General features: G+C 50.8%; 4 protein-coding genes across 8 annotated transcripts in view; 3 read left to right on the top strand and 1 right to left on the bottom strand.

The window, feature by feature from the left end:
- LOC125955891 (clustered mitochondria protein homolog) overlaps positions 1-12,132 on the top strand; it is a 164,219-nt gene that overhangs the window by 80,665 nt on the left and 71,422 nt on the right. The window lies entirely within an intron of this gene.
- Positions 56-4,924, bottom strand: LOC125955890 (Fanconi anemia group D2 protein homolog). Its single transcript, XM_049687194.1, has 3 exons — positions 3,259-4,924; positions 2,160-3,193; positions 56-2,082 (listed from the first exon to the last, which is right to left on the bottom strand). The coding sequence occupies exons 1-3, from the start codon at positions 4,877-4,879 to the stop codon at positions 127-129; spliced, it is 4,611 nt and encodes a 1,536-aa protein (XP_049543151.1). The 5' UTR covers positions 4,880-4,924; the 3' UTR covers positions 56-126.
- On the top strand, positions 5,029-5,548 carry LOC125955981 (small integral membrane protein 20-like). The gene is made up of 3 exons (XM_049687361.1): positions 5,029-5,254; positions 5,317-5,373; positions 5,442-5,548. The coding sequence occupies exons 1-3, from the start codon at positions 5,134-5,136 to the stop codon at positions 5,495-5,497; spliced, it is 234 nt and encodes a 77-aa protein (XP_049543318.1). The 5' UTR covers positions 5,029-5,133; the 3' UTR covers positions 5,498-5,548.
- Positions 6,086-12,132, top strand: part of LOC125955960 (growth factor receptor-bound protein 2) — a 130,024-nt gene continuing 123,977 nt past the window's right edge. For 2 of the 5 annotated variants that reach the window (XR_007469123.1, XM_049687336.1), the window contains exons 1-2: positions 6,851-6,984; positions 12,045-12,132. The exon at positions 12,045-12,132 is cut by the window's right edge and continues 653 nt beyond it. The gene's annotated coding sequence lies outside the window, so the exon portion shown is untranslated. Of the gene's footprint in view, positions 6,194-6,850; positions 7,067-7,136; positions 7,157-12,044 lie in introns of those variants that run through there. The other 3 variants (XM_049687337.1, XM_049687338.1, XM_049687339.1) reach the window with 3 other exon arrangements.

The following is a 12,132-nucleotide window of genomic DNA, read 5'->3' as shown; positions in this document are numbered from 1 at the left end:
GAAGATCGCTCACCGGTTTAAGCGCCCTAAAAAATAACAGAAAAATCGCTTGGATGGAATGAACTTTATTTTGCCCAAAAACCATTCCCGAGGGTAACTCCTTTCGCTTGGATAGAAGTACCGTCGCTAGAAGCACTTGCTTTGTGATGATTTGGTCAACGATGCGATCGAGCCCGTTGATGATCGTCCTGGAGGACGAGTAGCTTTCGATGTAGTAGCGACAGCGCCCGTTTGCTCTTCTCCTTCACTCAGATTGTCCGCAATATCCGAATCTCCATTATCCGGTTCCTGTCCATCTTCCCCCACTGCATCTCCATCTTCCTCATCATCGTCATCATCGTGTACGGATTGCGATAAGATCAGCTCACCGTGTGTGTCTTTGTTTTTCAGATTCCCCATCCAGAATACGGACGAACAGCGATTCGCTACGAGGGCCGCCTTCACACGGTACACGAGCGTTTCGACGCACTCGCGAACGTACGGAATCTGGGAGACGGCCGCACCGTTCACTCCCCTGCCTACCTTTGCCTGGCAGCAAACACTGTGCAGGTAGCGCGTGGTGTTCTGTAACGTTGACAGCAGATTAGAGGCCCGCTCTGCGGAGCTACGCAAGATCACCTCCAGCACCGGAAGGCCACTCTTTAGGAACAGCTTGATGAAAATCTGGGCGAAGCGTAGAAATACGCCAAAGTTGGCGGGGTGCTGTGCACGACGCACGATGTTCGTTAGCTCACCGGTCGCCTCGCAGGCGGCCTCCCAAAGTTCGAGCCGGCGTGCATGCGTTCCACTGCTGCCACCACTCCGGATACGTATCTCATCCTGCAGCAACCGTATAAACGCCCGACAAAGACCCTTGAACAGTAGTGCGTAGTGTGGTCGTTTAAAGGAGACAAACGTCCGTACGGCATCATCATCAATCGGGTGTTCCGCAGCAGCGATAGTAGCCTGTCCTTTGGATTTGCTCTTAGCCGATCCTCGCGCCATGATTCTCAAATCTTGGCCCATCTCGACGATCAGCTGCTTCAACGATTTCATACCGATCGTACCGATCAATCCATCCAGCAGCGTGACAAAGTGCTGATTAGCTGATTTACCTTCTGCGCTGGAACTTCGCTGGAATTCGGGTGCCGTCAGGACACTGCGCGTAAATTTGGCTATCGCTCGCGATACCACGTTCCGCTCTCCGATATTCTCGCCAATGGCTTGCCCAAGATGGTACAGCTGTGCGGCAATCGAAAGATCACCGAAGCAGGCCTCACGTACGATCAGCTCTTTCAGCAGTAGCTTGGCAACATCGGCCAGATGGTGGTCACTGTTGGCCGGACCTGCCGTCATCTTCTCGGCTAGCACTCGCAGCACTCGTTCCAGTTCCGGTCGACCACGTGGCTCACGGAACCGCTTCCAGGTGAACAGTGCCGTGGCCAGCCTGATGCTCCATAGGTAGCACGATTTCAGGGGCAGCAATTCCTGTGCTGGGGCCGGTTGAAGCCTCTCGGTGCTGTCACGCAATCCACTCATCAACATAGCCGTACGCTCGGCAAACTCCGTCCAGCGGTCGATCATGCGCCGCTGGAACGTTACCTCGGTATCCGGTTGTTCCAGTGCGAGCGTTACGTTAGCCAGCATACAACGATACTCGGGCAGTGCGATACAGGAACCACTTTGCTGATCGGCAGGTTCCAGCACACGGACCGGACGGAGCGGAATTTCAAACAGCTCCACCAGCTCCGGATCGATACGACGTAGGGCGTAACCGAAGCGTACCAAGAGGCTCTGCTCGTTAAAGTGTCCCACCGTTCCTGCTGCGCTAGCGGTCGCCACACCACCGGTGGTCACTTGTGAGCTCAGCGTAGCGTCCAGATTGATGGTTCTGTCGTGATTAGTGGATGCTTTCTTCCGACGGACCGTTGGTTCACCGGTGGGCTTAGCCTTTTTCGAGGTCGACGACGCCGTTGAGGCCGCTACACCCTCCATATGATCCGCTGCCAACGGTGGTACATATTCGCACTCGGTGGACATCCGTTCCAGCATTCGGCCCAGATGATGCTCCAGCTTCACGAGCTCTTGCAATCTCGCAATTACCTAAACATGAATGAGAACCAAACAAATGCCCATCATTACAATTGTTCCTTCAACTAACCCGAAACCACCGTATATACCTTTCGGCGTATCATGGCTTCCTGCTGCTGGCCAACGAAAGCACCGATACACTCGCGGAACCAGTTCCCCAGGCAGAAGTACACATCGAGCAGCTGCGTGCAGAGCGTTTCATCGTACGCATCGATCGAAAAGCGTCGTTCCTCTTCTCCGATGTCCCCATAAAAGGCAGGCACAACGATCGCACAACCGAGCAGCGCATTGATCGACTCGAGCGACCCATCGTAACGCACGGCATGCAGTGTCCGCATCAGGCGAAAAATGGGCGCCAAAAAGGTGCTAACCGTGTGACGACTCTGGTGTGCGAGCACTACACCGGCCACATTCACCGCGATCGATTGCGCCTCGACGTTTGCGTTTTCCTCGCCCACCTGGTTGATGCAGAGCTGACGTGTCAAGCGGATCGCCTTATCATCCTCACCCCGTGTAATCAGCGTAGCGTCTTCATCGACCAAAAACTGAAGCTGAAAGTCCATCGTCACCATATCGCACAGCCACATGATGAACGTTTTCTCCCATCCCGGGGCCGTCTTGGGCCGTGGTTGAGCGAACATTGTAGCCAGCTCGTCGTAGCATATGGCTAACAGATCGGCCGATTGATTCGTCGATAGGAAAAGCGTACTGATCAGATTGGCCATCGTGCGCCCCACGGCACTCGGTATCTCGCTTATCGTACCGATCGTTCGCTCGGAATCGAAGCTCGAGCTTAGCTCGGTTTCGTCCGCACCGGGAGTCAGCGATAGATGGTAAACCATCTGCACCAACCCCACGATGCCTTTCTTTTTTGTGTCCTTGCAATCGCACAGTAACTGCTTCTTCACAATGATCTCCAGATTGTCGCGGATCGATTCATTGCCGTTTGCGGCCTCATCAGCACCATTTCCACTCGTCGTTTGTTTCGGAATGGCAGCAGCGTAGATGACACCGATGAGAGGGCGGTACTGGCGGAGGGACAGTTCCGGTGCTATGTCCAGTATCTTCAGCAGCAGCTCCGCACTCCGTTCGATCTCTCTCGGGTGAGATTCATGCAGTTTGCCTGCAAATTAGTAATTCAATAATATAATTCCGAATCCCACGCATGTGTGTATGATGGCAACTTACGAAGTGCGGTGATGCAGCGGCCAATCAGGAAATCATTTCGGCTCACCACATTCGCTGAAGCCATTTCGCAGATAAAACCAACGATTTTACTCAGCACTACCCGGTTATCCGTCGTGACGATCGATTGGTCCAGCGCGAAGAGTGCACTCAGTGAGGCCACACCGAAGCCAGAAACGAGTTCCGCCTTCTCGCGGGTACAACCCTCAATCAGCTGCAGAAAGCTATCGAGATGGTTCTGCAGCACACGCCGGAAGCACCCACTGACCAGCTGATCCATATGGCCATCGGTGAAGAACTGTTGCGATATCTTCTTGATCGTGAGTTTGCGAATGCGCGGTGCCTTTACCTCGTTGATGGTGGTGGCCATCGTAAGCAGCAGCAGATCGATCGGTAGATGATCTTCAGCCGCTGGTAGCTGCTTGATCGAGGCTATCCAACAGTCAAACAGTGTTGCCGATGCCATCATGCCCTGGTAGATGGTACGTAGAATCTGCTCAGCGGCATCTTCCGCCGGACCGCTTCCCGTAGCCCACGCATCCGGATTGGAGCCCGTATCGAGCAACTTACGGACCTCGCGCACGATCGCGTGCAGATTTTCCTGTGGTTCGTTGCGATTGAACTTTAACAGCATCTTTGCCAGCGAAGGATAGTAACGCAGCGGGCATCCATCGGATGCGTACTGGATAACTTTGCGGCGTAGCAATTCCAGTGTTTCCACACTCAGGCACATGCCCGTAAACACTTCGACCGTGGTGGGTGTAATGAGGTCCTCTGGTTTGGGTCGTAGTTTCAGCAGCCGTTTGAGCGCGTCATCATGCTTCGATACGTCGATCACGTCCTCCATACTGAAGATGATCTCATCAAACACCACGTCGTTCCGGTTTGCTTTCGCCAGCAACTCGAACACCTTCTCAAACACCAGATCTCCGTTTTGGACATGATCGATGAACTTGAGCTGCGATAGTACAAACCCTACGATCGAGTCTTGGCTCGATCCCGACGAGGCGGCTTTGTCCAGCTCCTCGCGAAGGTACGCGAACAGCAGCTCAATCAGCTTTAGCTGCAGAAAGTCTACCAGCAGGAACATCTTCATTAAACTTTCCTGTACCGGTTTACGGGCTACCTCGCCGGATGCCATTTGAGTCACCGGTGCTGCGGTCGCCGTCGTCGGTGGCGGCGTTGGCTGTACTTGGCAACACTCGAGAAGCTTCAAGAAGTTTGTCCGATCGTTCATGGTCAACTTGATGCCGGCCAGGAAGCGATCGACGTTGGCAGGATAGTCGGTGTTGGTGCGCAGAACGTTCTTCAGCTTGTGCATGAAAACGATCGGTTCACACTTCAGCACCACGACACCGCCCGGCTCGTCAAGGCTAAGGCCGGCCATAAACAGCACACTCTCGTAGTAGTTAACCGGTGCCCGGAGGCCCGTCTTTACGGACTGCGATCGCTGGAGATTACTGCGCTGGGAAAGATACCGCCGCTGGCTGGGGGCTTGCGATGCCGGAACCGAGAACTGACTGCTCCAAATATCGTCCTCGTTGTTCTCATTCTGTTGCTGTAGATTCTGCTGCTGTTCCTTGGCCTGGCGTCGCCGCTTATTCTGTGAGTATAGCTCGTTCATGACCTCGTGCAGTTGTCGGTTAACGCGTTCACAAGAAATTTCACGACGCGATCTGAGTTGTTTTTGCGCCAAATAGACGCTGCATGGCTGACCGGCATCGTTAAGTGGTGTGTGTGCGGTCTGGGTGCTGTCAGTGCGTTTGTTTTGGATTTCATAACTCGCGCAGGCCGCGGAAATTTCTTGAAAGTTTTTGCAGTTTTTGGAGGTGATTTTTTGGTTTAATAAGGTGGAAATCCCTCGCACGCCACGACACTATGGCACCGACCATATTGAAGGGGAAAAACTATGCGCTGCTGGTCGGAGGAATCGTAGGAATCATTGCGCTCGCCTGTTATCCCATCATCGTGCACCCGATGTTGTACCCAGAGGAATATAGTGAGACCACAAGCACCGTGGATCGCTTTCAATTTAGTAATTTTCGTTGTTTTCTTCCACAGAAAAAGTACAGAGAATCAACAGGGCAGGAATCAAGCAGGAAGACATTCAGCCTGGAAGTAAGCCTTTTAGTGGAAGATAAAAGCGGATTTATCCGACTGATTTTATAATACTTTATTCGTTGCAGATATGCGAGTGTGGAGCGATCCTTTTAAACCCAGAGAGGACGAGAAACACAAATAGTAGTGGACTTGTATTACTGTGCAAAAATATAATTTGTTGTTCTAGAAAGTAAATCGATTCCGTCGTTGGAACTTTAATGGACTGGCGCATGTGGTCTGTCTCGCTTGGATATCTTTTTAGGCAGATCACAGAGACTAACTCTAGAATAAAACTGATAGCGCAACGGAGAAATTAATGAATACCAAAAATCCCAAAAACGCTCGAGGAAGTAAAAATTCTTCTCAAACTCCGTCCAGACGATGACGAATGTTGGAGAATTTCTCGACGAGAACTTCGCAAACAAACGTCATCCCATACAAATCCGTCGAGAAGTTATCGCGATAACTGGAATGCACGTGTAGACAGCGAGCAAGCGAGAACGAGTGAAAACCCCCTTAGGAGCTGTCAAATCGTATGTAAACAGTAGGGCGAGAAAGTTATCGCGATAACTTTGTTGCTCGTCTGGACGGAGTTTCAGGCTGGCTTCAATTTGAAATTTAGCTTGAGCACTGTTGAAATTTGAGCGAGAGGGCTTCGCCGTTTACATCATTGCGGTTTCAGGAGTCCGTGTTTCGCGCCGCGTTATGCTGCGTTATGCTGCGTTACGAGTGAAGAGAACAATGTTGGCATCCCGCTCGCTCGCTCGCTTGTCGTGTTTCGTCGTCGTCGGGCTTTCTTGTTGTGCGTGCAATAATCGTCTAGTATCGTGCATCCAAAGTAAGATAACTACAATTTCACCAAGTGGCGCTTTCCATTGAATATCATATTTAACGGAAAAGGCGTCGATGAAATGTGAAAATCCATGCCTACTTTGACGCCAGTGCCGCTTCTTGCCGTAGTTCGTTTTCGTCGGAAATTTGTATTCCACACGAGTTATGCATGCGTGTGAGTGAGAGCGCCCTCTCGTGTTGGGTTGTGTGTGTGTGCGTGCGGGTCGGGATTGTGGGAGATCACGAGGAAAAAGGCTTAAAACCGGCCAGGCGGTGGCACATCAAACGCGAGTTTTTGTTAAAACGCAAACACGAAATAGGCTGCGATTTCCAGAGATTTCAAATTCGTCTGTTCGAATTTCAGAATGCAATTTTACATAATCTTACCGAAAATATCCAGAAATTATTTTAAATTTCTCAAAAATTTAAAATACTAAAAAAAAATTTCAAACGCATCAAGCAACCGCTTCTGATGTGCCACGAACTTCAAGAGTAGGCACGACGAGGGTGGAGCACCCCGCCCATCCCTTCTTCCCCCACGAACTCGCACGTTAATGATGTGTGGGTGCAAGCGGCGCCGACCGAGAAATGCCGTGGCCGTCGTCGTCGTTCTGTTGTCGTCTCTCGACATCCCCGTGTGTTTAAACGTCGGCAAAAGCCATCTCGCGGCGGTCACGCAGCCCTCTCTCTCGCTAGCAACGACAACGACGACGACGGCAAGTGTTCCCTCCGAACCCTCCTTCCTCTTTAACTTCTATTCAGTACGTCCCCAGGGCGTTCTAGTCTCGACTTGCAAAGGTGTGATTCTAGAGGGGGCGGCCCAATCCGGTGGTCAATCTTTGAATGAAAAGAGTGGTGGTGCTCGGTGATGCGCTGAAGTGTGAGTTCGACAGGAAATGCACCAAGTGCACTCGGTTGGGGGATGCAGTGCAGGCGACGACCGTGCGTGTGTAATGCGTTGAATCACGCGGTGTGTATGCGTTTTTGTTCCAGTAGATTCCACGGCACGGCGGCCGCAAGGAGTGTTTCCCATTTTTGACAAGTGTGAATATGGTGGTACGGCCATCCTCCTCTCGCTGCCGCGTTCGACAATGCGCTCGGTCTCGCTTACTCGGTCGGTCGCCTTCCCGTTTTATGCTCACGTTGTCTATGTGGAACGGCGCCGCCGACGCCGCCGACGCCACCGTCGCCGCGAGATAAAACGCGTCGAAGCGGGAGTGCGTGTGTGTGCGTGTCACAGAGATAGCGTTGAGAATCCCGCGAGCGGCGCGTCGTCGACGACCATCATCATCATCATCGTCATCGTCATCGTCGTCATCATCCAAGCCCCGAAACCGACCCCTTTTTTCTTCCCGTTAAATGTCGTTCGCCTGCTCATCCCGAAACATTTCAAAATTTCCCTCTTGTAGCAGCAGTAGATTTTGCGGAAATTCCGAATAAGTAACAGCGGGAAGGAAGTGGTTTATCGGGAGATGCAACTTTAGTTCAAGAAGAAGAAGGCAGCAGCAGCAGCAATCGTGTCCAAGTAGGCGACGGTGGACCATTCGAATTTCATATGCACACCCGGACGACGACGACGACGACGGGGTCACCACACGATGCTTGACCGCGTGCCTTTATGTTGGTGGTGTCTATGTTGGTCGCATCTCTCTACCCGCTCTTCCCATGCAGCGCGGACGAAAGAGAAGCCTTTTTTGTCGAAGGTAATCTCTCTCCGTGTGTGTGGGTCGTGTCGAGTGTTCCCGGTCGGTCGGTCGGTCGTTCGGTTCTTGAACCATTTTCATATTGGAAATGTGCTGGCTACTTGATGTGTTTCGACCTCGGAACAATAGGAAAAAAAAGGCCAGACACCCAAGAAGAGGGCCCAGCTTGCGAATGCGAATGCTTGCAATTTGCTTGACGACCGGTGCATCTTAGCAACCATGCTAGCCCAGGTTGCATTTTTTATGGACATTCGATTTTCAATTAACATGGCGCACCCATGGCTGGCAAAAGTCGTCTGGCAGCCGACCGACCCCTCTATGCCTGCTAAGAATGCATTCTCCGAGGTGGAACGAGGTTAACGAGATCTTCTCTTCGCTCGCTCCCCCTTTAAACGCATTATTTTTGTTCCTATTTTTGTTATTATTACCGCTTGTCTGTATGTTCATGCGGTCGTGTGGGTGTGTGACTATCCTCCCCGATCCGGGAATCCGCGGAACATATTACCTCCTTACACACACTTGCGCACACACACACACACATGCCATGCCATGCCGCCAGATACAGTCGATATGCAGCAGAACATTTTTAAACCCTTTCATCATCATCGTCATCATCATCATCACACGCGAACATCATCGCTTGCTTTTCTGATTTTGCATCGAGAGAACAAATATTCGGTGGCGGAACAGCGAAACGAAATGCGAATGCGTTCCGTGGCGTTGCATGGGGAGATGCGGGCACATACAAACACGTACACACAAACACACACAGCGAGTGGTTTTGGTTTAAAGGAATGCAACTCGTCTTCTCCAACCTCCCAACGGGGGGGCCACCGGCGTTTGAAATCAGCAAATGTGGAGTGTGACCACCGCGCACGTGTGTGTCTGTCTGTGTAGCAACCTTCACCGCTTGCTCTGCCTGTGGTTTGCATTCTGCTCGCACCGGGTTGGATGCTATTTGGAGCGATGGAACAAGTGTTTTTGGTTTAATAAGACATTCTTTGATGAGTATCCTTGGTGCTGGATATTGCATCTCCAAACAACTGGTCTATTTGTTTTGTCGAAAAAGTTTGTTATTGTTACGGTGAAACAAGGACACTACATACAATAATCTGCAATCAAATGCATGCTGCAGCTGGCCATAATTATTTTGTTCCATTATTAGTTACTCATCTCGGTACAGCTCAATCCATGTAAATGAGTTTTTCCTGTAACACCATCCACCGGTAGCAACAGTAGCAGGTTGCCAGGTCGTCGTTTAGTCATCCTCACACAGCGAACGTCGCGCAATACGCGTATTACGTGTGCTATGGTTGCTGCTGGCCGCGTGTTTCGTTATTTGGCGCTGGGAGTTATTTTTAAAATCTGATTAGATTCTCGCTGCTCCTCGGCAAAGAACTGACGAACTGAAACACACTGATCTGAACTGCGTGTACATGTGTGTGATATTGGGTTTGCCCAGAAGCAACACAGCAAACCCGCGTGAACGTTTAATGTTGAGTTTCGGCTCTCTTTAGTTCAATCTTGCCTCACATTTTCAAATAAACATTCAACATTTTCCCTGCACATGCCCCCGCCATTTTACTGTCGTCTGTCGCAATGTTTGATTAGTGATGATATCATCTTGCTCAGACATACACACACACACTGGTGGGCGCGTCGAAGATGATAAACATTAAAAAAAACCACCACCTTTTTGCCACCTTTTGCTGCTTTCTTGCTCCGAGGACAACGGCGCATGCTAGATATCGTTCCGTCGCCTGCTGCAACAACGACTCACGGAGTCGGTCGGTTCGTTTCATCTACTTGTGGAATGCAATCTGTCCAGCGGGATAGCTTCGAGCATTCGCAGCAATCACGTTGTGTCGTAAAGCAATAACCCACTTCGAACGAATCAACTTTTTTTTTTTTTCGTTCTTCCTCGAGAGACTCGGGACTCTAGGAAATAATTTATTTTCCATGCCTTATCCAGCAGGCTCCGGCATGTGTTCATCGTCATTCCATCAACCAACACCTCTCACACCACAGAACGAAAAGAAAAAGGTTAATCTGTTTGATGGTGGTGCAGTGAGTATGGATGGACCGGCGGCTGCCCACCTACCGTCGTTTCGGAACTCGTTTACAAGCGTTAATCGCACTTTATGGTCAATTTAAAGCCACCACAAACGAGCGACACAGACGGCGGAGCAACGCTACAATGAACCTGTCAATAAGCTAATCGGGCACACGGGATCAGCTTGGTTTTCTGGCGTTCGTCGGCGTAAAGAGGTTTATTATTAATAAAACAAACAATTTAATGTAAAGCGCCGTTTACACTTCAAATATTACTGATCAATGCTTCAATTTGTTCAGCGTGTGCAGGCTACATTGAAGCGATACATTGATAATGAATCATCTGTACCTCAGATTGAATGAAGAAATTGTTATCTCTCGTGACGTCAGTAAAATGCCAATAATATCTCAATATATTCAATCAATTATATTGGGCGTGCAAAAGATCGCCTAATAATCTGGAAACGATTCCCACGTTAATGCCATTGGCGGTGCGCTACGGTTTCATCATCATCGCCAACTGAGTTTCCTCGGCCTCCCCGAACCATTATTTGGTTTTCTGTGATTTTGGCGTATTCTAAAAATAAACGCACGATGATGCGATTGTTCTGCTATCCGGACCACCACCAGCAGCAGCACCACATTGGTGCGTTTCTGGGGGATTGCGCTCGGCAGGTTTTATGTTGTGTGTGGCAATGGGAAACGCGGTCACACCCCGAGCCATCTGTGCATCTCACCAGCGACACGCTCGCGCACGATCGTTATGCAAATTCCCTTCAGCAGCAGCAGCAGCAGCAGTACCACCACCGTGTCCAACACATAATAAAACGTTCTCGTCGTCATCCAGGGTCCTAGTACTTCCGGATACTTTCGTTTCGACCGCAAACCCAGCCCTTCATAGTATGCGTACGCACACCATCGTCACCACTAGCGGACGGTGTAAAAAAAGCCGTGGATGAGAATGCTAATCCAGGCAGAGAAGATGACGACGACCGTGGGGATGATGATGACGGTGATGACCTTCGCAATATTCGCGCTAGCATGATTTACGGCTCCAAGATTATCGTGGCTAACCCGCCCATTGCGACCGACGCAGAGACACGAGATCCACATTGTTGCAAGGCGCGGAAAAGGGGGGATGCGGAGGAGGAAGCGATAAGAAAAGAAACGAAACGAACGAAAGTGCGATCCTGCACTCCACACAGCAGGCCAGTGGAGAAAGAGGGTTCCAAATATTTATGTTTTTTATGTGAAAAAACTTATCACCGGAGGGCAACACCCTCGCATTGCAGCGGATGTTATGCTATGCTGCTGCTGCTGCTGGACTGCGTACGACAGCAACCATGGCGTGCTGTGTTGGTGAGCAGCAGCAGCAGCAGCAGCAGCAGTCGCGATTGGACTCAGAGACAGAGAGACATGCGAGAGCGATAGAGAGAGAGCGAGTTAGAACCTTTTAAGATACATCTCCTCCATCCCCAAGGGGTGGAGAAGAATGGAGCAGCAGTGGAGTTTCGGTTCGTGGAAACCCGTAACGTGCGCAGTGACGTCATCGGACGGATCAGTTTTTTTGCTCCTCCGACGTATCTCCGCCGTAAAATCCAAGTAAAGAGCAACCTTGCACATTTATCTCCCTTCGGTGTGTTTGTGTCCGTGCGATGTTCTTCCTCCTCTCCGCCGCCTTGAGTCGCGCCCAGAACCGGTCGATTCTGCCGGCATTTTCGCCGTTTTCGAGTTAAATAAAGCAATCTCCGCTCACAACGGTGTCGACTCGGTGTCGTGCGTGCGTGCTTGCGTGCGTGTATAAGCGATCCTGCCTATCTCTGTGTGTGAGAGTGATGATCGCCACCGTTGTGAACTAGAAGAAGAAGGTGACACACACGGTCGTGCGCGCATCCCTTTACCGGACGTTTCGGTGACGTCACGTGGAGTGACACCACCGCGAGACGTGCTGTTTCAGATCATCTGCACACACACACACAGTATGGGTCCATCGTTAGAGCGCCCCTCGTGTGTTTACTTATCATTACAGTTCCTTCGTGCCATGCCTTGCCCGTTGTCTCATTTTTCACTTTTCTTCTTTTCCCCTTTCCGTCCCGCCTGTAGCTGTGACGTTGTTCTCCAAAGGGTAAAAGTCTTGAAGGTGTGCACCACCCACCTGAATGTAACCCTGTGTAATGTCTAGTGTCCTGTT

This window comes from Anopheles darlingi, chromosome 3, assembly GCF_943734745.1.
Source record: "Anopheles darlingi chromosome 3, idAnoDarlMG_H_01, whole genome shotgun sequence".
NCBI classification, from domain to species: domain Eukaryota; kingdom Metazoa; phylum Arthropoda; class Insecta; order Diptera; family Culicidae; genus Anopheles; species Anopheles darlingi.
This window is presented reverse-complemented; position numbering and strand designations above follow the sequence as displayed.